Genomic DNA, 27,730 nt, shown 5'->3' with positions numbered 1-27,730 from the left:
TGCTCAAGACAGTATGACATGCCCCGAGCACAAGGAAAGTGAAAGCCTGATTATCTGCCTCAATATAAATCTCTTTGAGCTTCCTTAAATCTGCCAGTTCCTTCACAGCCTTGAGCGTGGTGATAATGTTCCCAGCATTTTCCTTCGATGCTTCCCACTTCCCACATACCTCTATTTGTTCCTCAGATCCATCGCTAGAAGGCTCACATTTCTCCTTTAAATCCAGTGCTAGGTCATTAGGTGCCCAGCTTTTGGTCACCTGGAGTTCTGCCACTTTCATCTCTTTTGTCTGGGTTGAAAGCAACAGATTTTTGGTTTGTTATATGGATTTTGTGTTCGCCTCCGAGAGGATTTGATTGCCAACTGCAGAATCATGTGTATTCTTCAAAATCTCTTTAGTAAGAGTCTTCCCAAGGGGGTCTTCTTTAATCATCATGATGGCAGTTGTTTAGGGATCAACATTCTCTGACCCTCTTTTCTCTATTAGTGGTGCTCCAATGTGTTGGGAAAGCTCCCTATAGTTCCCGCACAGTGTGAATATATTTTGGATCCTTAACCATCAGAAGAGGCCACATCTTTCACATTCAATGGTTCCACTGTATCACTCGCAAGTATCGAGCACTTCTTCTTTCTCTCGATCACTTCTTTCTCTACTTCTTCGTTCGAAGCCCCTTTATGTCCCTCTACCTCCTCCTCCTTCTTCTTCCTCAAAAACTGTGCTCAAGCAGGCTTTACCGCTGAACATCAGCCCATAAACATAGTATGCAGCTATCTCATTTGAAGCGCTTGTATTTGAATAATTGGGAAGGTCTGAGAGATTACTGCTTCTGTCAAACCGGTTGACTCTGTTGTCCACATTAACAGTCTTGATCACCCATGATTTCACCAATCCATGGTCCTCATCCGCATATGTTCCCAGCAACCTCTTAGCAAAGCCTCGGAGCTTGTGTTTCGTTGCGCTCTTTTTCTCGGAGCTTGTTCTCCATTTGCAGTTTGCAGATGAACTGGTCCACTGCTGCGATCCTCTAGAAGTTTCCTCACTCGAGTAACTCTTCAGCATGAGATTTTGCTACAAACCTCCCTAGCAAGAGCACATTCCATGAATAATTGATTTCTGGATTGAAGACAGGCCTAACACAAATCACAAGGGTCATTTATTCTGTCCTTTGTTGAGATTTTGTTCAGTAGACCGAGCTAACACTTGAAACTAAGCTTTGGAATGTATGGAGTAAATCATACTGCCAATTTCCTTGCTGAAGTAGCATGGGTAGCTAACTGAGAATTTCTTTGAAGAAGCTGCCTTCCAAACACCACCTGATCAGCCAGCCATGGATGAGAAGAGACCACACCACAGAGCAAATTGAATCAAGGCCAAATCCTCTGATCTTGCAATTGGCCACACACGGTTTCCATCATTAACTACACATGCTACTTCGTCTTACAATGAAAGCCATGAATCATAAACCGTCGAGCAGAAAAACTTTCGAGTATACCGGGGATCAAATCATAAGAAGATGCATTCACCATCACAAACAGCTTATTGAACAAGGGGCTTTGTCTCTGCCCTGAGTTCAAGAAGCTTCCTCCAAATATAAGAGGAAAGAATTTGCCAATAGTTCTTGTATTTTGAACAGAAGCAATCCACCAAGGAACAGCATCCGCAAGCAACAGCCATACGAGTTTCATGATGACAGTCATTATTCTATTGGTGAATCTACAGTAATCCCAAGCCTCCCTCCTCCTTTTCCAAGCAAACGTCTAGGCACTTTACTTTTGCATTCTCGTCTTCTTTACAGAACCGGCCCACAAAAAGCGCTCTACAGCAACTTTCTACAGCCTTTATTGGTAAAACAAGCACACCACACCAGTGTGAAACAATGCTATATAGACAGAACCACCGAGTAGTAACTTGCAAGCAAAGGACAAGGGACACGGTCTCTCGCACGAGCTTGTGCTCGAGAAGCTCGGTCTTGAGTTGCGACTCGTGCCCACAGAGGTCCTCAACAAGGCGGAGTAGCTCAGAGATGCCCATTGGGCGGGGCTGGATCAGGGCGGCAGACTTTTGGCATATCTGGTTTTTATTCGAAGTTGTTTGTACCAAATTAATCATGGGTCATATAACTGGTTTCGATTGACCGGCAAAGAAAAAAAATGAAGTAACAAGCACGTCCCAACCCGAGTGTGTCTGCAAGATGTCAATCCATTTCCATTGTTGACATAAGAAGGTAACAAAATCTTGTCCTCATCACCGTCTTCCCTGTTCATCCTAGCGAAAATAATCATGAATCGACTGCTTTAAGCATACAAGTGCACATTCAGAGCGCAGCATTTTGACTTCGCTCCTTTTGCATTTCGAGTCTGTGAGTATGAGTTAAGTAGTATGTCGATGCCAACTATAAGTTATAGCAATTCAAATCAAATCCAATCCCCGTCCTTCTCAAGTCCCAAATGCATTCTAATGATATCCCTGTGCAGGCTTGTTGTTGCACAGATATGGAACAAAGCGGGGCAGCAAGCCAGTACTCGTTCTTGCAAAACGTTAAGGACACACAGGACTCACTAAGACGCCACCCGACATTCTGGAGGAAGCCAGAATTTGGGTCTCGGGGTAGAGTCGCCCTAGCATTATGCCATGCCACCTTGGTGTTCAACCAATTACAGAGGAGGAAATAAAAGGGTTTATCTGGTGGTGGGTCAAACAACATTGATCAAACAGAATAACCCGCAAGATAATTTACTGCTGAGATTCTACGATGTCCAGATATTCAGTGCAAGGAATCAGAGATATACATTGGACCTTCATCAGGCATGATGTACTAATGACATACCAAGGAAATTAACATCAGGTATAACAAATATCAGATACTAATTTCCAGCTTTCTGTTCAAAATTGCATGTAATTCAAAAGCCAAAAACTATGATTCTGTTCACTCAGATACTTGCAAATTCCAGGAATTTCATTTACGACGAGGTGAGATAATCTCAAAGAGAGTCGAATTCTCCTGGATGCCATAACTCGCCAGGTCAGCGTTATCAGCAAGCCTTGTTCCCACATAAGAAATATGGTGACATTCGTCTGGCACATACAACTGCAGCTTATGAAGGAGCTTGTTCTTTACTTCCTTGACCGTGTCATACCTAGAAAGCTGAAGAACAACAGTCTTACCAGTCGAGCACTTGACAAATATCTGAAATGGAGCATCTCGAGGCACCAATTTTAAGACGGAGCCATCCGCAATGTTGCAACAAACTAAGGTCTTGTGATCCTCGAGCAGCGTCCCCTGACAAACCATACACAAACTCACGACCTGCGCAGACATCAATTCTCCGACTATGGCTTTGACATCACGCACGGTGTACCAAGATTTAGCGCCTAATGTGACTCTGCGATTGGACATCTGGACGATAACTGACACATCATCTTTGGGGTGGAAAACCAAATGAAATGTTGGCTCTGGCAGCAAGTTGAGCGAGGCGAGGGTCCTGTCCTCCGCGAGCAACTTTCCGCCGAATACTAGAGCGAACTCATCCGGCCGTATCCCTTCCTTGGCTTGAATCATCAATTTGACATTTTGGACGGTATCCTGAAGCTTCACTTTGACCAGCAAGTTTTTCTGACTCGATGAGATCTCAACATTTACCATCACAATAGCCGAGTCCTGAACGATGAGGTGGAGCGTGGGGTCAGCATGGATGCCGTAATCAACTAATCTTTTTCCATCTTCAAGACAATTGCCCCCGAAAAAAAGCTGCTGACTATGTTCATCGATTTGTTCCCCGTCCTGAATCAATGCTTTGACATCCTTCACCGTTGAACTTCTCCTAGCTTTCAGGGCCACTGTCTTGGTGATCTTCAAGTACAGATTCACCTATGGCACCAAAACACGAATGGGGTTCCGAAGATGGCAACAAACTGAAAGTCGAATCGACATGCACGGAATGAACAAAGTCGAAAAAACCCGAGAGCCCCGAGAAAGAACCGGATATCTGTTTTGAACAGCAACTGCTCGAAACTAGACCTCCACAAGTCAATTTTGAAAGCCTCTAAACATTTGACCAAATAAACTGAGCCACTGGCTTGAAACTAGAACTTCACCAAGAAAAATCTCGAATGGAACGGCAACACACACACAACCCACCCCCAAAAAAAAAAAAAAAAAATCCCTGATCGCACTGATTTTCCAATTTCAACAAGGCATTTCACCAAAAAGATGGTTCTTTCCACTGCATTTGTCTTGCCTTCCTCCTTCAGGCCGACCCAGAAATCGAGGACCAAAGAACCCCGAAACGTACGTAAAACCCGAGAGAGAGAGAGAGAGAGAGAGAGAGAGAGAGACCTCTTCTTCTTCTTCGTCAGAATTTGGAGGCACGGAGCGCGGAAGTTGAGAAGGCGAAGCAGCCATTGGAGCAGAATGATGAAAACACGTCCCCTCCCTCTTCGCCCTTGCAGCAAAAGGCCTCGGCTTTCTAGGGAAGATTTCAGACAAAACCTCTTAAGTCTTAAGCATCTCTACCTAGCGGTCATTATTTCAATTAAAGACTCAAATGCTCTCTTTATCTCAAATAAAATTTTACTGTAGTCATGTTTATTTCAAATAAGAACTTGACCTCACTGATCAGTTATATATTTCGATCCATCATCAAACACATTTTCGTCAAAATATAATTTTAACCTAATTTTTAATTAAATTAATTTTAAAAAAATCAAAGTAAAAAAACAAATAAAAGGAAGGAGATTCATGCGAGAGGGGCTGCTCCCTTGCCTGTAATTGGGGCCTCACCGGTGGTGGGGCGGTGATAATGATCGACGGGGTCGTCGGCGCCTAAGCGAGGGCTAGCGACCCTGCTGACTAGAGGCAAGAGCTAGTGGGCCCTCGCCAGAGCCTGGAGAGGGTTGTGACCCTCTACCAAATTTGCACTCGAGTCGCCTAGGTCCAAGGGCAAGCCAAGGCCCTCTCCCACCTAAGGCGACGCGAGGGCCAACCGGCCCTCACCGAGGCGTTAGCCATCCCCTCGGCCTCATCGGCATTGGCGGGCAGCCACGTGTAAGAAGGCGGCCCCACTCATGCCTTTATCTCTTTTTATTTATTTATTTTTATTTATTTTTAAGAAAACAGAAAAAGCTTTAAAAAATAACAAAAATGCCTATAATCAGCTAGTGAGTCAAGCCCTCTCCCCCGCCCCCTTTTTTTTTTTTTTTTTTTGATATAGCCACTTTAGATCTTTATTTGAAATAATGTCAACTTCAAATCTTTATTTAAGACAATAAGGGTACTTCATGCCTTTATTTGAAATAATATCAACTTCAAGTCCTAATTTAAGAAAATGAGGGCACTTGAGGCCTTTATTTGAAATTTTTCCGACGTTCTATGAACTCTAAAATAAAGAACTCTAAATTGCGATAGACTTTCATATTGGTGTTTGTGTCAAAGTAATCCATAAAATTGGCACCTTCTTCCGATGCGGGAACATAGGTTCATTCGATCAATTCTCAAGCTCAACTCAATCTTCGCCGACTGATCTAGAAGATCCCTTAGTATCGCAAGCAAAAACTAACTTGGGCTACAGTTGAATTCGATATGTTCAAATTGGAATATGTCGGTTTAACGAGCTAGCTATTTGGGTGATTCCCATGTCTTTAAATGTTTGGCTTTTTGTACTTCAATTCCTTCTATTTAGAGAGTGGCATTCTTAATTGTAAGGGACGAACTTGAAGATTAATAAATATATGAGATTCTTGAAAAGTGGATTATTTCTTAACCAAGAAGTTCTCTTGGTGATGAGCTTTTCTTACTCCCAAAGTCTTTTATGCCCGACGGGTGGCTTATCTTTTAAGTTTGGTGGTACATTTCCTCAATTCCAATCTTTATCCTTGACCAGTGGCGTGCCTTTTGGACCTAGGTGCTGATCGTAACAAATCCCATTATCACTCGAAACACATACCCACCCGGCGGCTGCATCACCGTCTCAATTGAATCTTATATCTCACCAACGGCACAGATTTCGTTGAACGATCACATGCGCCGTGCCATTATCGGCACCATTGGTGATGGTCTTTTTTTGTCCAAAATTATCTGAACTCCATCCTCAAATTTTCCAAAATCTCTAAACTAAGCCTTTCCCAAATTTCCTCAACATGCAGGTGTAAGGTCTGCGTCTCGAGTCTGAGAGCTTTCGAGGATGCCAATGGAAGGCTCGACGGTTTTTGCTTGCAGAATCGGTCGGATTGCATCTTGAAGAAGAGAGAGAGAGAGAGAGAAGATTCGAGAAGTTTCGTCTCTCGAGTAACTCTTAAGCATGAGATTTTGCTCCGAACCTCCTCTGCAACAGCACATTCCTTAGCGAAAAACAATTCGGTTTATAAAAAATAAATAAATCAAGGAAAATATATAAAATATATATTTAAAAGTTAGGGAAATAATTTCTCTTTTTGCTTCTCTTTCGCGTTCCTTTTCTTTTTAATTACTATTTTTTTAAAAAAATTCAATTTTTTTTTATTTTTCTCCTTTTTTTTTCTTTAGTTTAATTTTTTCTGTTTTTTTCTTTTTTTTCCCTTTTCCCTTATTCTTTGTCTGGCGACCAAAAGCATGTAAGCGAGGCGAGGCCTTTGCCTGAGGCTAGCGAACTCGACCTCACCGGCCTATGAGAGGCGATGTGAGGCCTTGCCGGCCTATGGCGAAAGTAGAGCTCGCATGTGGCCAATCATCGGCCGTCACTATGGTCTGCGATCGGCCGAAGAAGAGGGGAAAAAAAAAAAAAAGGAAGGCAAAACATAAAATAAAAAGTAATATTTATTAAATGAGTGCATGGAGGAAAATCAAATCCGAGTCTCCAGAACAACGATGGAAAACATTTTTTAGGTTATTTTCAAGTTTTAGCCAATCGTCGGCAAATATTGTCATTTTCCTGAAAAATAAATTTTTTAAAAATATTTTTCAGAACCACCTCATTTTCTACGAAACGAATGGAGCCTAAGCTTTGAAATTTTTGGACTAAATCATACTAATTTCTTTCCTGCCACTTTCCTTGCTGAAGTTCTTATGCTGCTTCATGCACCTATTAACTGAAAATTTCTTTGCAGAAGTTGCCTTCTAAAAACCAACTGATCAGCCCTGCCATGGATGAGAAGAGATAACACCACGCAGGGCAAATTGAATCAAGGCCAATTCCTCTGATCTTGCAAATTGGCCACACCCAGTTTCCATCATTGATTGCATATGCTGCTTTAGATTGCAACGGAAGCCCTGAATCACAAACCGGCTAGCGGAAAAAATTTTCCGGCATGCCGGGATCGAATCATAAGAAGATGCTTTTGCCATCACAAACAGCACAATGGAACTAGGGGGTCTTTATCTCTGCCCTGATTTTAAGAAAGCTTCCTCCAAATATAGGAGGACGAACCAGGGGAAAGAATTTGCCAAAAGCTCTTCCATTTTGAACAGAAGCAACCCACCAAGGAACAGCATCCGCAAGCAATAGCCATACGAGTTTCATGATGACAGTCATTATCCTATTGGTGAATCTACTGTAATCCCAAGCCTCCCTCCTCCGTTTCCAAGCAAACGTCTAGGCACTTTACTTTTGCATTCTCGTCTTCTTTACAGAACCGGCCCACAAAAAGCGCTCTACAGCAACTTTCTACAGCCTTTATTGGTAAAACAAGCACACCACACCAGTGTGAAACAATGCTATATAGACAGAACCACCGAGTAGTAACTTGCAAGCAAAGGACAAGGGACACGGTCTCTCGCACGAGCTTGTGCTCGAGAAGCTCGGTCTTGAGTTGCGACTCGTGCCCACAGAGGTCCTCAACAAGGCGGAGTAGCTCAGAGATGCCCATTGGGCGGGGCTGGACCAGGGCGGCAGACTTTTGGCATATCTGGTTTTTATTCGAAGTTGTTTGTACCAAATTAATCATGGGTCATATTACTGGTTTCGATTGACCAGCAAAGAAAAAAAATATGAAGCAACAAGCGCGTCCCAACCCGAGTGTGTCTGCAAGATGCCAATCCATTTCCATTGTCAACATAAGAAGGTAACAAAATCTTGTCCTCATCACCGTCTTCCCTGTTCATCCTAGCGAAAATAATCATGAATCGACTGCTTTAAGCATACAAGTGCACATTCAGAGCGCATCATTTTGACTTCGCTCCCTTTGCATTTCGAGTCTGTGAGTATGAGTTAAGTAGTATGTCGACGCCAACTATAAGTTATAGCAATCCAAATCAAATCCAATCCCCGTCCTTCTCAAGTCCCAAACGCATTCTAATGATATCCCTGTGCAAGCTTGTTGTTGCAACAGATACGGAACAAAGCAGGGCAGCAAGCCAGTACTCGCTCTTGCAAAACGTTAAGGACACACAGGACACACAGGACTCACCAAGACGCCACCCGACATTCTGGAGGAAGTCAGAATTTGGGTCTCGGGGTAGAGTCGCCCTAGCATTATGCCATGCCACCTTGGTGTTCAACCAATTACAGAGGAGGAAATAAAAGGGTTTATCTGGTGGTGGGTCAAACAACATTGATCAAACAGAATAACCCGCAAAATAATGTACTGCTGAGATTCTACGATGTCCAGATATTCAATGCAAGGAATCAGAGATATACATTGGACCTTCATCAGGCATGATGTACTAATGACATACCAAGGAAATTAACATCAGGTATAATAAATATCAGATACTAATTTCCAGCTTTCTGTTCAAAATTGCATCTAATTCAAAAGCCAAAAACTATGATTCTGTTCACTCAGATACTTGCAAATTCCAGGAATTTCATTTACGACGAGGTGAGATAATCTCAAGGAGAGTCGAATTCTCCTCGATGCCATCGCTCACCAGGTCACGGTCATCAGCAAGCCTTTCTCCCACGAGCAATGTCATGCAATTTGGCTGCCGGCACACTCACCTGCAGCTTATGAAGAAGCTTGTTCTCCACTTCCTTGACCGTGTCGGACATGGAAACCTGAAGAGCGACAGTCTTAGCATTCCCGCGCTTGACAAATATCTGAAATGGAGCAGAGGGAGACACCAATTGCAAGACAGAGCCATCCGCAATGTCATAACAAGCTAAGATCTTGTGATCCTCAAGCTGCTTCCCCTGATAGACCATATGCATACTCATGACCTGCACAGACATCATTGCTCCGGCAATGGCTTTGATATCACGCACAGTGTACCAAAGTTTAGCGTCTAATGTGACTCTGCGACTAGACATGTCCACAATAACTGACAGATGATCTTTGGGATGGGGAACCAAATGGAATGTGGGCTCTTCGTGCAGTAAATCGAGCGACGCGAGGGTCCTGTCCTCTGAAAGCACCTTTCCAGAGAAGAACAGATCGAACTCATACGGCGCAATCCCTTCCTTGGCTTGAATCATCAATTTAACATCTTGGACGGTATCCCGAAGCCTCGCTTCGACCCGCAAGTTTTTCTTAGCCGGTAAGATGATGACATTTACTGTCATCCTAGCCGCCAAGTCCCGAGTCTGGGGGATGCCATGGAGCGTGGGGGGGCTGTGTATTCCATAATCAACTAGTCTTTTTCCATCTTCGAGAGGATTGCCTCCAAAAAAGAGCTGCATACTATGTGCATCGATGTGTTCCTTGCACTGGATCAATCCTTTGATATGCTCCAGGGTCGAATTCTTATTAGATTTCAGGGCCAGCGCCTTGGTGATGTTCAAGATTGGGCTCACCTATGGCACCAAAAACTAGACCTTCACTTTTCGTCGAAAGCAAGAATCGCCAAACCCTAATGGAAAATCTAAGAGATCGAGAACCCAAAAGAACGACCAAACGAACATGAGACCCCAGAGAGAGAGAGAGCGAGAGAGAGAACCTCGTCTTCTTCTTCTTCGGAATTTGGAGGCACGGAGAGCGGAAGTTGACAAGGCGAAGCAGCCATCGGAGCAGAATGACGAAACCACGGCACTGGAGCAGTAGTACCGTACCGTCTTTCTCGTTTCTCATAAGGTCATTTTATTAAGGGTTAATATCAAATCTCAAATTGATGTACTTATGGCAAATTTATCTTAAATTATTTTCTAACCATTAAAAACTTCAAATTGATATATTTGTGATAAATTTACCTCCAAACTGATATATTTATGATAAATTTACCCTTCATTAATTTTTATTAAATCTAACCGTCAAATTACTAAGTTGGATGGTACGTGACGGTTTATGGGCATACTATTTTGAGATTTTTACCTTTGTTTGGTCACATATTTATCCATTTGAAATTTTTCATAGTATTAATCCAATTTAACGAAATGTAAATTTGTCACACATGTACTAGCTTGAAGTTTTTCTTGATCGGAAAAATTAATTTGTGGTAAATTTATTGCAAAAGTACCAGTATAAGATTTTTAGTGGTAAAAAAAATAGTTTGGAGTAAATTTATTACAAGTATATTAGTTTGGAGTTTTTCGTGGTCAAAAAATAATGTGGGATAAATTTGTTACATGTGTAAATTTTTCATGATATTTACCATTTTATTAAAGAGGCGCTTTTTCCACTTTTTTTTTTTTTTTTTTTGGCTTTGGCACTCCTTATTCCAATATTTTGACGATACGCACCATTTCAATAACAATTTCTAGCAAAATGATCCCTTTCATTTTTTTGGACAAACCCCTCATTTTACTTGTTCGAATCTTTTTTTATTTCGTTTCTTTTTTCCCTTGCGGATTCCACTTTCCTTCTTATTCTTTCCCAGGCCTTCGACGTTCTTAGCTATTTCACCATCACATGTAATTTGAATGACGAAAATCTCGGATCAAGCACACACGAGGAGCATTCACGGGAGTGAAATATAAGCAAGCACACTAGAGTTTCTTGAGGGGAGCTAAGGGCGCGCATGATAACACTTCTGCTTCGGAAATAACTTCTCCTTCAAAAGCAGAAGTTAATTTTTCTACTTGTACTTCAGAAGTTGATTTCTGATCAAAGAAAGACGTTTGATAACAAGACAAAATTTCTGCTTCTGAAATAAAAATTCGTTTGATAACGATTAAAAATTTCTACTTCTGAAACATTATTAATACAAAATATTCTACGAAAAATTATTAATCCTAACCAAACGAAAAGAAAAAGACTATTTATTGACAAAAAAAAAAGTACACACATGGATCAATCTAAATGAAATGCAAACACGAATAATCGAACACGAAACATGGTTAGGTATATAACGAACTAGACCCGAATGGACATCGTTCACCACCTATTGTGAAATAACGACTGAAAAAAATATAAATGAAAAGATTTTTTGGTTTCTTCCGTAATTTTTTTTCCTTTTTCATGTCCCCTTTCGTTTTATATATATACAAAGAAAACGCAAATCTGGTTCTACATTATTTTTGTTAAAAAGAATCAAGGCTGCCTTTTGTTGAAAGAAAGAAAAAAAAATGTCGGAGCAGAGGCCTCAACTCGACCAATAATACAAGAACTAGACCGTAATGGACATCGTTCACCACCTATTGTGAAATAACGACTAAAAAAAATACAAATGAAAAAATTATTTGGTTTCCTTCGTAATTTTTTTTCTTTTTCATGTCCCCTTTCGTTTTATATATATACAAAGAAAACGCAAATCTGATTCTACATTATTTTTGTTAAAAAAAATCGAGGCTGCCTTTTATTAAAATAAAGAAAAAAAATGTCAAAGCAGAGGCCTCAACTCGACAAATAATACACGAACTAGACTATAATGGACATCATTCACCACCTATTGTGAAATAACGACTAAAAAAAATACAAATGAAAAGATTAATTGGTTTCTTCCGTAATTTTTTTTCCTTTTTCATGTCCCCTTTCGTTTTATATATATACAAAGAAAACACAAATCTAATTCTACATTATTTTTGTTAAAAAAATCGAGGCTGCCTTTTATTAAAAGAAAGAAAAAAAAATGTTGAAGCAGAGGCCTCAACTTGACAAATAATACACGAACTAGACCATAATGGACATGGTTCACCACCTATTTTTGAAATAACGACTAAAAAAAATACAAATGAAAAGATTATTTGGTTTCTTTCGTAATTTATTTCCTTTTTCATGTCCCCTTTCGTTTTATGTACATACAAAGAAAACGCAAATCTAATTCTACATTATTTTTGTTAAAAAAAAAATTGAGGTTGCCTTTTATTAAAAGAAAGAAAAAAAATGTCGAAGCAGAGGCTTCAACTCGACAAATAATACACGAATTGGGTTCTCCTTTGAATCTGTCCTTGAACATTCCTATCTAAAAAAATGCTAGAAGATTATCTTTCAGAGGTTCCTATTAACCTTTGGTCTCGAGATTTAAGTGCAAAAAAAGTGACCTCAAACATGGATATATGCGAGATATCGCACCTGACCGACTACATGACTGTCGAGCAACACAAAAACTGCAAAACCAAAATCAGTTATGATCAAGAGAAATAGCATAATTCATAGTCTTAACATGGCATGAGCAAATTCCACATTACTTGAGCTGCAATGTCAACTTGACTACGAGTTCATCGGTCCCGAGAAAATCAAGGGTCTCGGCCCGGCGAACACGAGTACATGATCACAGAAAAGAGAAAAGGAACAGGGGACAAGCCAAAAACATCCACTCGGTACTTGAGCTGCAATGTCAACTTGTCAACTTGTACTTGAGCTACAACATCAACTTGTACTTAATTAAACGAGTGCTTTAGTTGTAATGTCAACTTGTCTTGCTGAACCCCACAACTCTAGACTAGACAACTGCCAGGTATAAGCCAAAAACAGACCTACAACACAGCAAATTCACCAGCTAACATTAAGAATATTGCCAAAAAGAGAGCCATCTAGAATGCAACAAAAATTCAGTCTAGGAACAAGATTTCAAACTCAAAAAAGAACGTTAAAAGAACGTCAAGTCAGGCTAACATCAAGAAAATTCTCAAAAAGAAAGCCATTTAGAATGCAACAAAAGTTCAATCTACGAACAAGATTTCAAACGCAAATTTGTAACCACATCAAGTAGAAGAACTTGCAAATATGTCAAGTGTTAAATCAGATGATGAAATAGTGAATGTGATCTGTTACAAACATCACTAAAGACAAGTATAAGACTACATCATGATTTAGAGATATAACGTAACTAAAGAGAATGAGGAATTCACAATGATGCACAGAAACAGAATGGACAATACTATGCTGGAATAAGTGACATATTTCATAATCATGACCATGACATTCATTATCTACCTTGCCCTGTGTCAATGATTCAAAAAACATATGCATATGATGTTCATTCCAAAACCGAAGCTATGATAGCTCCAGTCCAAGCCCTTGTTCCAGGAAAAGGCACAGCCACAAACAACATGAGGCCAAGCCACCGAAACTCTTCCACGGGGCCAGCCTTACCCGCATGATGAATTGAAATTACTAGTGTTCTGCAACACGAACAACAATGTTTTCTTCACACACTATGATATTTTTAAGTCCTTATAAATTCTATGATCCATCAATCTCCGATAAAAGAAAAAGATGATAAAAAGGCACGCCTGAATTAGCAACACTTGGAAGCAAGAATCGATATCACACAAATATAAATTCTATGAACTCCCTGTTTTAGGAACTTGTTCAAGTTGTCCTCATGTTTGACCCAAGCATCCCCATCAACCACAAGCAGAAAACCAAAAAGAAAGTAAATTCACCAACAAACAAAAAATTCATTACCCATAAGCAGCAAAAAGGAAGATCATCATAGTTATCTTTGAGCTAATAGAGGTAAAGAAGCTGCCCTGTGTTTGTGTGCAGCATCTCTTGGCATAAAGTCACGGTTCGCGGGAGGTAGAGAGAGTGCAGGAGGTGGTCCCACCCTCGATATCCAAAATATTCACAACCACAACTTTATCTCAAAATTCATGTCATTCAACTATCACAAAACAAAAAACCCAATATCATGGAATCTCGTCCATGTGATGATCACTTGCCATTTTATTGGCAATATGTTTCCTAAGAATGTTTATCTCGGTTCCCTCCTCGGTCGATAAAACGTCCGTAACCTCATCATGCGCAGGTTCACACACATACTCCGAATTCCCATATTCGGAAAAATTCCTATCCCTCCTATCTTGATCACGGATGTAATTATGGATAGCACAACATGCTATTACAATATGTGCTTGCTTTCTAATTGAAAATGGAGGCATGTGTATCAAAATAAAGAAGCGATTCTTTAAAGCCGCAAAGGATCTCTCAATGACATTCCTTAGTGAAGAATGCTTATAGTTGAACAACTCTCTTGCTGTTGTTGGCCTCGCATTGCTTTTGAAATCATTTATATGATATCGTTCACCTTTAAAAGGTGTTAAAAATCCTGGAGATGATGCATACCCGTAATCTACCACATAGTATTTGCCTATAACAAAACGTTCATAGATTTATCATGACATGCACCCGTAACAAAATCATAAAGAAAATTTCTCGTAGAATGAACAAATATTTAGGGGTGGTCGAGGAAATTGTAGTTCAGGAGTCTCAAGTGCTACCGATAGCACCCGACAATCATTAGCCGATCCTTCCCAACCAGCATACACAAATGTAAATCTCATAGCAAAGGAACACACACAAAGCACATTCCGAGTGGTAATTCCCTTTCTACCTCTGCATTGGATTTGTTGGGCAATAGGTACGGAAGCATGAATATGGGTGCCATCAATAGCGCCTACGCATTCCCGTCACGATTATGAAAGACTAGCATCATACAAGGTTACCAACAAAATTAAACCGTTTGTGCAAATAATGCATGAAAATCTTACCTTGAAGTACGATTCATGCTTAGGATTCAAAAGAATCTCCCATGGGACGACATCAAAGGGAGGTGGTACGATAACCTCCTTTGCCAATTTTCGAACCGCTTTCAATACTAAGTTAAAATACTTATTGATAGTTTATCCCGAATGTTGGAATCTCTCACACAAATCTCTATTATAGTTTTTGTGAGAAATCATACATAAGAAAATCCCAACCTGTTCATCTATTTTAAGATATCGACTATCTTGTAACAAACCTCTTGCTTTCAGCAAACCACACAAGTTAAGAAATACATGTCTCTTCATACTAAAAGCTTCGTGTGCTCTATCCGAATGTCCATAAAGAACCTCCCTCATCCATTCGGGTCTTGACAATATGCTATCCCTAATAGGTTCTCTCGTGTGCGTGGACCTATGCAACTCAGCAACGTATAACCATGCCGTTAGTAAAAAAAAATCATCCTCATCAAAGTCTTGATCACCCGATAGAGTTTCTTCAACTGAAGCTACTTGATCACTTACCCCCTCCATATTACCTAAAAAATGAAAGGTGTGAACTAATAAGCTACCTTATCACAACATAAGCCATCACACGGAAGTGGAAGGTGAAAACAAAAAGTAATTAAGGTAGCCATAACATATCTACTGATAAGTAAGGAATTTAAATAATAATCAAGGCATAACTAGCAATCCAAAGTAATCGACATAAGTCACAACATAACCATAGTAGCATAATAAAAACAAAGCCAAAGTGTATCAAATGCATAGGTCTTCATTGAAATGAAGCCATATATAAGTTCATAGCATATGAGAATATCTAGTTAAATAGAATTAAGAAGTACAAGTCTCCATTCGGGTTACGTTAGGACGAAAGCCTCTCTCCAAGCAGCATTTAGGCAAGTATGGTTCACCGCTTTGGTGTAAAAGGCTTGGGTTCATGTTAAGCATGCCTTTCAGGATAGCAATCAAAGCTCCCATGGAGTAGGGGTCTACAGGTTGTGGAGCATGTGAGGTGATAGAGGTATGTGATGATTGACTCATCTTCATTTTGACGGCTTCTTGAATGACTTTGCGAGTCTTGGCAAAATTTTATGCAATGCTCTTTTTCCTCCTTTTGGAATTTGGAGTCCTATCCAACTTGTGCTTCTCACAAGCTAGGGTAGCCATCGGTTCATTATCGAACCCATCTCCAGTTTGGTATTCATTACCCGACCCCTCTCCAACCCGTGGATGTCATGCTCCTAATTCCTCACCACCGTCATTTTCACCAAAAGCACTATTATCACCATCATTTGATGACACCAACTCCCGCACATTTCCCGTTGTATACTCCCTAGTAGTATATGCATCCCCAAACAAAATACAAAGCTAAGGATACAAAGGAAGCCCTTCATTCCTGAATTTGGCCCATTTTGGATTAGCCTGCACCATTTGCAAAAGAACATACATAAGCAATGTTATTAAAGTATGCATAGAAAGAAAGAACCAAAAGACCAAGTAAGGTTGCACCTTGATATGATACCCCCAAACAGTGTCATCCTCCACGACAACCTTTTTGTTTACATTATCCCATCCAAATCCCAATTGGCTAAGAACCTTCTTAAAACTACCGTATTCGTCCTTCACTTTGAAAGTCTTGTTCTTGAATTGAGCTAGAGTATACTTCCGTCCCGTCCGATTATTGAACTCTCGCTGAATGTTATTCCACCCCGCTTTGTTGAAGGTAGTAGTAGTTCGATTTCCCTTTTTAACCTCGTCTACCATGACACTTACAAACAATTGGGTCAATTGGTCGGTCCACTTTGCAATGACTGTGTCTTTGTGGGATGCCATTTAATCTAAACTGGTTGAGTATAAGATGATGCAACTCATTAAATTCAATTACAACATTCCTCAAATTCATAAAGAACATGCTTATACGCATTCCATAATAATAAAAATAAATAAAAAACACATCATAGCAAGGGAGGGGGGATACCATCTATTTATTGGTAAATCCAAGTAAAAACAGTGTTGATAGGCGATATCTGCTGCGAGTGGAATAGTTTTTGCATACATATCAAAATCAAAGTGTCCGATTTGATCGGTTAGGGCAAATTTCCAACGACTTAGGAAAAAAAATTAAACAATTGAATTTGATGCAAGAAATAAATGCCACATCATATGCTTAAGGGAAAGCTCCATTGAACAATAATAAGCTCCATAATGCCTTTTGACATGAAATGGTAGGCGATCAAACATCAGCATGCAAGAAAAGATGAGTGGCAAAGATTGAGGGATCAAAAGCCATAGTAGAAAGTTCGCTCTCCCTAAATTCTTTGATTTTTCCTTTTTCATGGGAAGCATGTACTTCTCCCGCTAGACTACCTAAACACGCAGTTCAGCCAAGGAAGCATAAGATTGAGGGCAATGAGAACAAGCACCTGCCCCCCTCCCATCTTTTTCCCTATTCATCCTCTTCTTTTCCTCTTTTACGGTCTCAAACAAAAACGTAAGAATATTTACTAATCGATGATGCATAAGATTTGTAATTGTGAAATATGATGCTCTAATATAGCAATTAGCTCGATAAGGATCAATAAAATTGTGACAATAACCGTAGTGGAATAAAAGTATACTAATAGATGACACTGGTACAACATGAACACTTCGACTAGAACTAAATAAATTTAACCGAATTTGTCATGGAAAGAAAAAGAACTTGCTAACCATTCCATCAATTATAGAGCATCTTAGCATGAACAAGTAAACAATTAACATGAACTTTCTATGCGATGCGGTCTTCGGTTGCAATGCCCGGCATGAAAGATTTTGCATTCCCAACTATATCCTCTTGTGAAAGATAAGTCGAAAGAAAGGGCTTTGGTTGTCCCATCGTGTCCCCTATTGCAAGATTGTAGTTGCATCCGACTAAACTTATTTGTAGTACATCCGATGGCACATGAGACAACCAAAGCCCTTTCTTTCTATTAACCTAACTTGGATTTAATCAACATTTGACTAATGAAAACCCTAAAATCAAATTCAAGATAAATTCAAAACAAATGTGAGGGAGAAAACCCTAACCTCCAGCAGATCTAAGTTGGGGATAAGTGTATGCCGAAGATTGGGGTTGAGCTTAACGGTAGGGAGATCAGCTTCGCGGTGGGTCACTTGTACAGAGAGCGAGCGAAGTGGGAGATTTCATGGTCGGTCACTTGTACAGAGAGCGACCGAAGTTGGAGATTCACAGCTTCATGGTGGGTCGCATGTACATAGAGCGCGCGAAGAGAGAGATAGGTGCTCTCGTAACTTTTGATGACAAGTGAATAAAAGCTTCGCAGACGAGCGAAGAATCGACCTTCGCAGATGAGCGAAGAGAGAGCTTCACAAATGAGCGAGGGGTTGACCTTTGCTTGGTCGCAGACGAGCGAAGAGAGAGCTTCACTTTGTTGGGCTTTGCGGTAGCGAAGATAGACCTTCGCTTCACACAAAGGATAGAGGAGTAAAACACAACCGGAGAGAGAGAGGACACGAGAGAGATAGAGAAATATGAAAAGGAAAGGCTCAAGAATGACTTCTAATTGAGAAGTTATTTTTTTTTACTTCTCAAAACTTTCTCAAAAATAGCTTCTGAAAGAGAAAGTTGTTTCAGAAGTAAAAATATACAATTATGAACCAAACGAATTTCTACTTCATAAATTGTGTTACCAAACGGATTTTCACTCCAGAAACACTTCAGAAGCAGAAATTCAACTTCAGAAGTGTTACCATGCGCGCCCTAAGTGGCTGAATGGATAGTATTCTTTATAAAGTTGCATACGCAACTTGTTACTATTGCATTAAATTTGTAGTATATAATAGGAAGATCCTTTTCTTTTCTTTATTGGTTTTATGGAATATTCATGTATTTAGGATTGATTTTTTAGTGTGAGATTTCGTTCTCATAATTTTGCTGCAATAACATACTCAGTCCAATGTGCTTGTTTGGCTAGTTCTGGTTCATATGTCGCCAACGAACAAGCTTCAGGAGCTGCACTTATTGTTTTTTTTCAAAAGATATCTATGAGTGGAATTTAAATAGTATGGTTCCATTCATATCTATTTAGGACTAAAAAAGGGACCTCTTTTGAGTTGACTATGATTATATGAATTTGAGTTCATGTCAAAGCTTTTGCTTAAGCATATGAACCTCTAAGGGCTAAGACCACCCGACAGAACTTTGATTTTCTGAGTGAGACGCTTCCGACGTTTGCCAATCAATGCATGTATACCTGGTCTTTGTGCATTTAACCATTTTTAGTGTGAATGCAAGCCAACCATGGAATTTTATACAATTGGAAAGTTGAAATTCAGAGAAGCAATACAACACCATCGGTCAAGAAAATATTGCTTGAATTGCGAAAGAATTTTGTTGAAAGTAAGATGACCAAGAAAATTGCGCACAACTAAAAATAAGATCTTTAAGAAGAAGGAAAGCGAGACCCGCAATGGAGAAAAGCCGAAACAAAACAAAAAAGATTGACCAACTAAAATAAGGGGATCACTTTTGTAGAATTATAATTGAACTAGTAGGCCATACGAGGGACAATATCACCAAAACATTAAAATAAGGAGTGTCAAAGCCAAAGGAGTGGAAAAACCGCCACCCTTCATAAAACCTAAGAAAATGAAAAGAAGATTTCAGCATGGTAACTTTTTTTTTTCCTTCTCGAAAAAAAAAACCTCAAACTTTAGGTAAAATCTCAAATATACTCCGAGTTTTGCTTCCAACTTTCAATCTATTCTCAAAACCACGTTCACAATTACATGATAAACTATCTTCAAAATAAAAAGAGGTAACAAAACAACATGATAAAGTATCTTCAAAATGAATTGGTCTAGGATATGAAAATTAGAGCGATTTTTGGACATAGAGCAAATAGGAAAGATTTGGGACTACAATAAAGATTGGCGATTATTTCTGGTGGACAAAAGAGAAAAGTTCAGTATAAATTCCGGAACTGAACCAACATGATAAAGATTGGCGATTATTTCTGGTGGACAAAAGAGAAAAGTTCAGTATAAATTCTGGAACTGAACCAACAATTGGAGATATTTCTTTAGGCAAGAAAATTCAGGACAAAATTAGAACTGAACTTGAGATTTTTTTCTTAGGGAATTGGGCCCTTCCAAAGCAATGATTATTGGAAAAATCACGAATTAGTGAATTTTGTCTCAATTGACCCTCTTAACTAATCAGACGACTGCTACATGTGTCAAAGCCATTCTTCGTGCCATGGACACTTGGGGCCCACACGAAAACACTTCTCCAACCGAGAATGGCTTCTAACAAGAAGTTGGTTTTTCTGCTTTTGCTTTTGAGCAGAAGTTGATTTTTCAATTTCTGCTTGAGAAGTTGATTTCTAGTTGAGAAATGCATTTGATAATGACTCGAAATTTCAACTTCTGAAATAGAAACTCGTTTGATAATGGGTGGAAATTTCTACTTCGAAGATGTTATTAGAACAATTTTTTTTTCTCATCTTTCATTTTTGGGCAAAATGAAAAACACGATGCCCCCGCTCCTCCCAAAAACAGACCAGGCAAATTGAGAACCCTAGTTTGGTTTCTTTTCATCGTCCTCTTTCGGCCCCATACGAGAGAATGAGTCCATTTTGAGGACGATGTCTTTCCCTCGAAAGCTTTCCGATTCCACCGCCATTAGTGAGTCGTCATGTCCAGAAAAACAAATAAGTAATGTGGGAACGACCAAACAGGTTTTCTTTGACGTCTCACGCGCTAAAGCCACCGAAGATCATCCCTCCTTTAGGACGGAAGATCGCTGTCGACGGCCATCAAATGCTCGACGACCCTCACTCCTCCCTTCGTGGACTAGTTTCTATTTCCTTTTTTATCTTTTTATTTGATTTAACCAATTCTTAAGTGCAAAAATATTAGTGGAATTTCACAGGAAAAAAATTAAAAAGTTCAGAAAAATTAGTAAAAATTTATGGGAATTTTAATTTTAATTTTACTCGATTCATGACAGTTTTGTCAATAGCAAGATTATAAAATACCAAAGGCAGATTACCAATATAAAACACATGAGGTACAATGAATATTGATGGTTATACTCGGTTCGGCGACCTCGAGTCTACGCGCGGCCGCCTCTTGATGGCAACAACGCAGTTTGTGCAACCGATCGAGCACATTTTCATCGACAAGAAATGCGAAATGGTCTATTTCGGCATTAAGATTTACGCAGAGAAGAAAGGAAGTAATTGGAAATAGTTCTCATGCGCGAGACCTCAAGGTTTAATTTGACATTGGAGTCCCATATTTTGAGGAGCTTACTTGAGAACGTAACCGGAGACCTAAAACAAAAAACGTCCGGAGCACAAAACGTGCACATACACCCGATTATAGAGGCCGTATTCCGAGGATATATTATGCACAAATTAAAAATGCAAGATCACCACAAAATCGCTAATTCTATGATTTCTATAGCTTGCCAATGATTTATGTGCAATCTGCTTCACATATGACAGCCGTACTCTAGGTCGTGCGTAATCTCATCTGCATATTCACATCCCCCCACCAACAGGCAGCAAGCATCTCTACAAATTTGAGCATAAAAAATTAGATTAAGATACAATAAAGAAACAACTTATTACATTATATGGTAACAACAAGTCCAGACCGATTTATACTACCCGGTGAAGCGGACATACCTAGCTTGCCTAAGATTTCTTTCTTGACCCGTCAAGAAAAAATGTAGCTTCAAACCAACAGATGAAAGTTGCGGGCCAACAATACCGCAATGTGGATTTTCTAGCCCCTTTTCTCAATTCCTCTTCGGATACATTTTCGACTACTCCGATTGACATCTTGAGCCACAAAAAAAGTCTCGGAATCCCCAAACAACTATGCATCAAAGGGATTAGGAGGAAAAGGGAAAAGTACACTAGAAGTGCCATAACTTGTGTACGGCGTTCACTTGAGTGTCATAACTTTCAAAACGTTCACTTAAGTGCCATAACTTTCAAAAATCGTTCACTTGAGTGCTACAAGAACTTTTCCGGCGTGCCACATCAGCTTTCCGGTGTGCCACGTTATCTTTCCGGCGTCTACGATAATTTTTCCGGCGTGCTACGTTAACTTTTCCGGCGTCTACAGTAACTTTTCCGGCTGCCACGTCAACATGGCACTCAAGTGAACGATTTTTAAAAGTTATGGCACTTAAGTGAACGTTTTGAAAGTTATGGCACTCAAGTGAACGTTTTGAAAGTTATGGCACTCAAGTGAACGACGTACAAAAGTTATGGCACTTCTAGTATACTTTTCCCGGAAGAAAACTAGCTTCAAGGGGCAAAAGTTACATATTCATCGTACGAATTTCACCAGCTAAGCTAAAAAAAGCCATATACAATCGGCTTATATAACATCACATTAGCAAAAGTTACAATACGAACGTTAGCAACCCAAAATCATGGAATCTCATCCATACCATGGTCTATTGCCATTTTATTGGCAATACTTTTTCTAAGAATGCTCATCTCGATTCCCTCCTCGGTTGATATAATATCTTCCGCAACCTCATCATGCGCAGGTTCATACACATACTTAGGATCTCCATATTCAGAAAAGTTTCTATCTCTCCTGTCTTGGTCACGGATGTAATTATGAATAGTATAACATGCTATAACAATACGTGCTTGCTTCCTAAGTGAAAACGGCGGCATGCTTCTTAAAACCCAAAAACGATTCTTTAACGCCCCGAAGGATCTCTCAATGACATTCCTAAGTGAAGAATGTTTATAGTTGAAAAGTTCTCTTGCTGTTGTTGGTCTCGCATTTCTTCTAAAATCATTTATATGATACCGATCACCTTTAATAGGTGTTAAAAGTCCTGGAGTTGATGCATACCCATAATCCACCACGTAGTATTTGCCTATAACAAAGCATTCAAGGTCTTAATCATGATACGCGATCACAGCAATTTCACGAGGACAATTAATCATTTTAAAGCAAACAATTACCTGGAGGGGGTCGGGGAAATTGTAGTGTGGGATCCTCGAGTGCTGATGCGAGCACCCGACAATCGTTGGCGGATCCTTCCCAATCAGCGTAGATAAATGTAAACTTCATATCAAACGAACACATGCACAATACGTTTTGAGGGGTAGTTCCCTTCCTACCTCTAAAATGGTTCCGTAGCGCAGCAGGTACTCTCGCATCAATATGAGTGCCATCAATGGCGCCCACGCACCCCTATCACAATTATCACAATCCAACATTAACCAACATTATAAACAAAATTCATGCTAATGGTGCAAAGCAAGAATAAAGAAGCATACCTTAAAGTAAGGCTTATGCTTAGGATCCATAAGAATCTCCAATGGAACAACATCAAAGGGAGGTGGTGCAATAATCTCCTTTGCAAGTTTTCGAACTGCTTTTAGAACTAAATTAAAGTACCAACTAATAATAGTTTGTTACGAACGCTAGAATCTCTCGATCAAGTCTCTATTGGAACCGCCATGACATATTAGATATAAGAAAATCCCAACTTGTTCATCTACTTTAAAATATCGATCGTCACCTAACCAACCTCTTGCAGTCAACAATCCACTTAGGTTGAGAAAAACATGCCTCTCCATTCTAAATGCTTCGTATTCTCTATCAGAATGTCCATGAATAATTTCCCCGCTCCATTGCACTCCTGGCAAAGCACTTTCCCTAATAGGTTCTATCGTGCACATAGCAATGTTCAGCATACCAAGACATAACCATGCCATAAGTATATGATAATAGTCATCATCAAAGTCTTCCCAACTTGGTTCATTTCCTCCAACCGAAGCTACCGCACTAACTCCTTCTATATTTCCTATAAAACAAAAGGCATCAATAGACGACACCACACGATATTGTAAGGTGAAAAGAGAGAAAGAAATGAAAGACGTTATTTGTTGACAAGTAAAGAAATCTAAATAATAGTCAATACATAACTACGCAATTCAATATCAATGAGGAAACTAGTCACAAAATAACCATAGTTGTGTAAAGAAAAAGCTAAGCTAGAATGTCTCAAAAACATAGGTCTTTTAATCTTATAAATCCACGTAGAAATCCATAACATATGCCAACATCTACTTAAATAGAATCAAGCACATAACGTCGCCATTCAAGGTTCCGTCGGGATGAAACCCTCTCTCGAAGCAGCATTCGTGGAACCATGATTCAAGGCTTTGGCATAAAGAGTCGGTTCCATGTTAGGCACACTTTTCGGGATGGCAATGAAGGCTTTCATGGAGAAGGGGTCTACAGGCTGTGGGGTTTATGAGGTGACAGATGTATACGATGATTGAGCCATTCTAAATTAGAGAGATTCTGAAATAGCTTTGCATGCACGGTCAAATTCATATGAAGTGCTCTTCTCCTCCTCTTCAAATTTGGAGTCCTATTCAACCCGTGCTTCTCGGGAACTGGGGCAGTCCTTGGTTTATCATCCGACCCTTGCCCGGTTTGGTGTTCATTATGTAACCCATCTTCCGACAGAGATTCTTGCACCCTTACTTCCTCCAGTGTACCTAATGGGACACTAATAGCAAATTCATCCCCAGCATCGTCCTCCGATGACATCCGATCTTGCACATTTCCCGATGCAAACCCTCCAGTAGCATATGTATCCCCAACCACCACACAAAGCTAGGGATACAAAGGAAACCCTTCCTTTCTCAATGTAGCCCATTCGGTATGTTCCTGCCCATTTTCAACAAGACATGCATCAACAAGTTCCAATAAACATACATATGAAGATAGAACAAAAATCCCAAAAGTCAGGCTATACCTTCACATGAGTCTCCCATAGAGTTTCAACCCTATCGTTTATATTGTCCTATCTAAATCCAGTTTGGTTAAGGAGCTTCTTGAAACCGCCATACAACTTCTTCGGTTTGAATGCCTTGTTCTTGAACTTGTCCATAGAATATTGGCACCCTATCTACTTATTGAACTCGCGCTGATTGTTATTCTACCCCGCTTTATTGAAGGTAGAGGTAGTTCGATTCCCCTTCTTAACCTCGTCTACCATCAAGCTTACCAATAATTGCGTTAATGGCTCACTCCACTTAGCAATGACCGTTTCTTTTTGGAATGCCATTTAATGTAAACCGATCTAGTATAACATGAGCCAAATCATTAAAATGAATTAAAACATTCGTTCAATCCATAGAGAACTTGCTTATGCGCATTTCATAATAATTAATCTGCTAAAACAGTAATTTTGAAGATCAAAAGTTGCGCATATCACTACCTTTGTTGACCAAATGCAATCCTTCCGGAGGGTATCACTTATATGATCCTATTCCTATTCAAGAAATTAGATAGAACGTAAAAAAAAAAAAATTATGTGCACAGAAAGCATGAAGCAAGAAGTTTCATTGCAAAAAGAGATGCCTGCATACATGCCATCCGATGCTCATTAAATCCCTACATACATGCATTAAACCACAGTAAGCATTATCAAGCAATCCAAGTTTAAAGTAGTTGAGCAAATTCGTCTATGTACACATAAGCTTAGTGACACTCGCACTAGAAATAAACATGAAAGAAGGATCTACAACAACCAATCTAAACAAAACATAATAGCATCAAACTGTCACAAGCTATGCTCAAGGCCAGCACCATTGTGTCTGACCCCGAGGGTTAGATAAATGAGTATCAATGTCCCAAAGCTTGACTTGCAATCGCAACAACAGGAGATTACTAAGGTCATAGAGATAGATCTACCGAATGGGGAAGAGTAGATATATCCCTTTCACCCGTATGTTCATCGTTTTAGGTGATAATATTTTGCATTGTGCATGTACTATTTGACTTGGTTCTCCATTGACGCTCACACAACTTAGCCAATCAATTAAGGTTTGCTATCCCATTCTAATGAGAAATAATTCTGTTCATGTCGCAAAACCTAGCGCAGTATACGTACTATTATGTTCAAGAAATGGAGCATATCGATGGCTCTTCCTATAACTTGGCAAAAGAACATTTATTAAATGGCAAATTTAACGGATAATGGGAACAATATAGAATTTCTATCTCATTACAGGTGAAAATTACACATGCACGCGTGCGAGCGCGCGCACACACACACACACACATATATATATATTTGGGGGGGGGGTAACGACTCTTTTAGGAAACTTGTTAAGCAACTAACCGACAAAGGTGCCCTTAAAATGCGGTGACATTTCCGGAGATGAAACAATTTCCTTAAAATATAGTGATATTTCCCGAGATCAAAATTTCAACGAAATCAATATACTTCTCATAGAGACTATGATCAACATCCTAGTAAATGCTTCTAGCCCCCAATAGGAGCCGCATGTTAGGTGACAGTGTTGCATGTCAACCAATTGTTTCCTTCCACCCTTTCTTTCGTCCGACTCTGTGTGATTCGAAATTTGCTACGTAGTCTTCTTCTAATTATGCAAGAGTTTCAGTTAAGCCTTTTGTTACCAAATTCTCCCCTTTCTACCTACGGTATTAGAGATAAGGAGTTGTAGAACGACAGCTTGAGTGTTAATGTGGTCTTTTGGGGACTGCTGGGTCTTATTTCATTAGAGTTCTCAAATAACTCTTTTGGAATATTTTTCTTTCGTAAAACCCAATTAGTCAGAGTACTACTAGGACATATTCATGTGTGAATGATGAATGGGAGCTATCAAATTGCATAATCAATTGAACAAAGATACCACAGCACTCGGAGGGAAAAAACCAACATACCCACACTTCGAAAACAACGTCCCAACCAACAAGAAAAAACGCACCGATCCTGTAGATTCGGGATGAGCTAAACAAGCTATACCATGTGAGAGAGGGGGAGAGAGACAAACTAGAATTCCACAAACCGCACGAAACCGGAAGCAAACAATACAACTAAGCACACATTAGTAGCAGAAATCACAAGAACAGGACTTGATGAAGATGAAGACGTACCAAGATTCCTCCACTTCAAAGCTTCAAATTTTACATGTCCTCGAAGACAAGGAGAAGAAACCCATCAAGATTTCTCTCCCAAATATCCAAAAGATGTCAAAGTTATGGCAGCTCCGACCTATGATTAATACACCAAAACCAAAATGAGGTGACGCTTAGAATCGAAAAATGCAGTGACAAAGGACGAACGCACAACCGCCGAGGTGAGAGGAAAGTGAAGCCTAATAGAGAGAAAAAAACCCTAACCTCACATATTTGACTTCCTTTGACACAAAAGATGAATCACAAATGAGAAAAGGTCGTCGGACGTGAGAATCGGGAGGTGACAGCGAAGGCGGAGATGGATGCATGGTTGAGAGTGACCGAGAACATTGTGGAGCGTCGATCGTAGAGAAACGTTCGACGTTGAAGAGGGAGAGAACTCGGGCGTTCACAGAAGAGAATAAGGCTCAAAATCTGATCGACAGAGAAGAGGAGTTCATGACAGAAGCCATTCCGGACCGAGAGAAGTGAAAATTTTTTTCTTCTTGAATGAGATTCAAAATCCGATTAGGCAAGATTTTTCACCGTAGAATTGAAAAACATAACCAGAAGTCAAATTTTTTATCAAACGGCTTTCTACTTCGATAAGGTTTTTATCAAACTCATTTCTCCGCCGATGGGCTTCTCGCAGAAAAATGAAAATTTTGAAGTGTTTTCATGCGAGCCCTTGGACAACGGCACTTTCTCCAAAATTTGCTTGAACTCAATTTTCAAAATGTTCAAATTTAACCAATCAAAGAGTGTTCGGTTCGACCACTTCGTGTAGAAGAAAACGACGGACAATGCCCGCGAGGAGTTGAAGAAATTACCTCTTCTTTTTGCATCTCGCTTTTGTTTTGCTTTTGCTGCATTGCATTGGAGGGTCAAATTATCACATAGCAAAAAAAAAAAAAAAAGAGAACAAAAGATGAAAGAGCTAAGGAGAAATCCCTTTTCAACATGAGAATATTTTATC

The 27,730-nt window shown here is 39.7% G+C and overlaps 3 protein-coding genes, 1 long non-coding RNA gene and 1 pseudogene across 7 annotated transcripts in view; 1 reads left to right on the top strand and 4 right to left on the bottom strand.

Annotated features, from left to right (window-relative positions):
* Positions 1-27,730, top strand: part of LOC115753955 (peroxisomal membrane protein PMP22) — a 491,710-nt gene that overhangs the window by 375,517 nt on the left and 88,463 nt on the right. The window lies entirely within an intron of this gene.
* LOC115753939 (kinesin-like protein KIN-10A) overlaps positions 1-27,730 on the bottom strand; it is a 56,197-nt gene that overhangs the window by 1,772 nt on the left and 26,695 nt on the right. Inside the window, exon 8 of one of the 2 annotated variants that reach the window (XM_048273126.1) lies at positions 8,531-8,967. The exons of the other annotated variant lie outside the window; for it this stretch is intronic. Within the exon in view, the coding sequence (XP_048129083.1) occupies positions 8,854-8,967 (114 nt within the window). The 3' untranslated portion in view covers positions 8,531-8,853. Of the gene's footprint in view, positions 1-8,530; positions 8,968-27,730 lie in introns of those variants that run through there. 2 annotated transcript variants of the gene reach the window in all.
* LOC125313464 lies at positions 8,832-9,936 on the bottom strand (annotated as a pseudogene).
* On the bottom strand, positions 15,412-16,737 carry LOC115753942. Its single transcript, XM_030692809.2, has 2 exons — positions 16,282-16,737; positions 15,412-16,194 (listed from the first exon to the last, which is right to left on the bottom strand). Exons 1-2 carry the CDS (start codon positions 16,603-16,605, stop codon positions 16,141-16,143), a joined length of 378 nt encoding a protein of 125 aa, XP_030548669.2. The 5' UTR covers positions 16,606-16,737; the 3' UTR covers positions 15,412-16,140.
* LOC125313568 lies at positions 17,742-18,142 on the bottom strand. The gene is made up of 2 exons (XR_007197240.1): positions 18,098-18,142; positions 17,742-18,004 (listed from the first exon to the last, which is right to left on the bottom strand). It is a non-coding gene; the product is annotated as an uncharacterized LOC125313568 (long non-coding RNA).

Source organism: Rhodamnia argentea, chromosome 1 (assembly GCF_020921035.1).
Source record: "Rhodamnia argentea isolate NSW1041297 chromosome 1, ASM2092103v1, whole genome shotgun sequence".
Classification (NCBI taxonomy): domain Eukaryota; kingdom Viridiplantae; phylum Streptophyta; class Magnoliopsida; order Myrtales; family Myrtaceae; genus Rhodamnia; species Rhodamnia argentea.
This window is presented reverse-complemented; position numbering and strand designations above follow the sequence as displayed.

Excerpts from the sequence above, each read along its gene's own strand:
- LOC115753942 (XM_030692809.2), bottom strand. The coding sequence starts at position 16,605 with ATGGCATCCCACAAAGACACAGTCATTGCAAAGTGGACCGACCAATTG. Across the intron at positions 16,195-16,281 it reads TTTGGGGGTATCATATCAAG|GCTAATCCAAAATGGGCCAA; the intron begins GTGCAACCTTAC and ends CAAATGGTGCAG.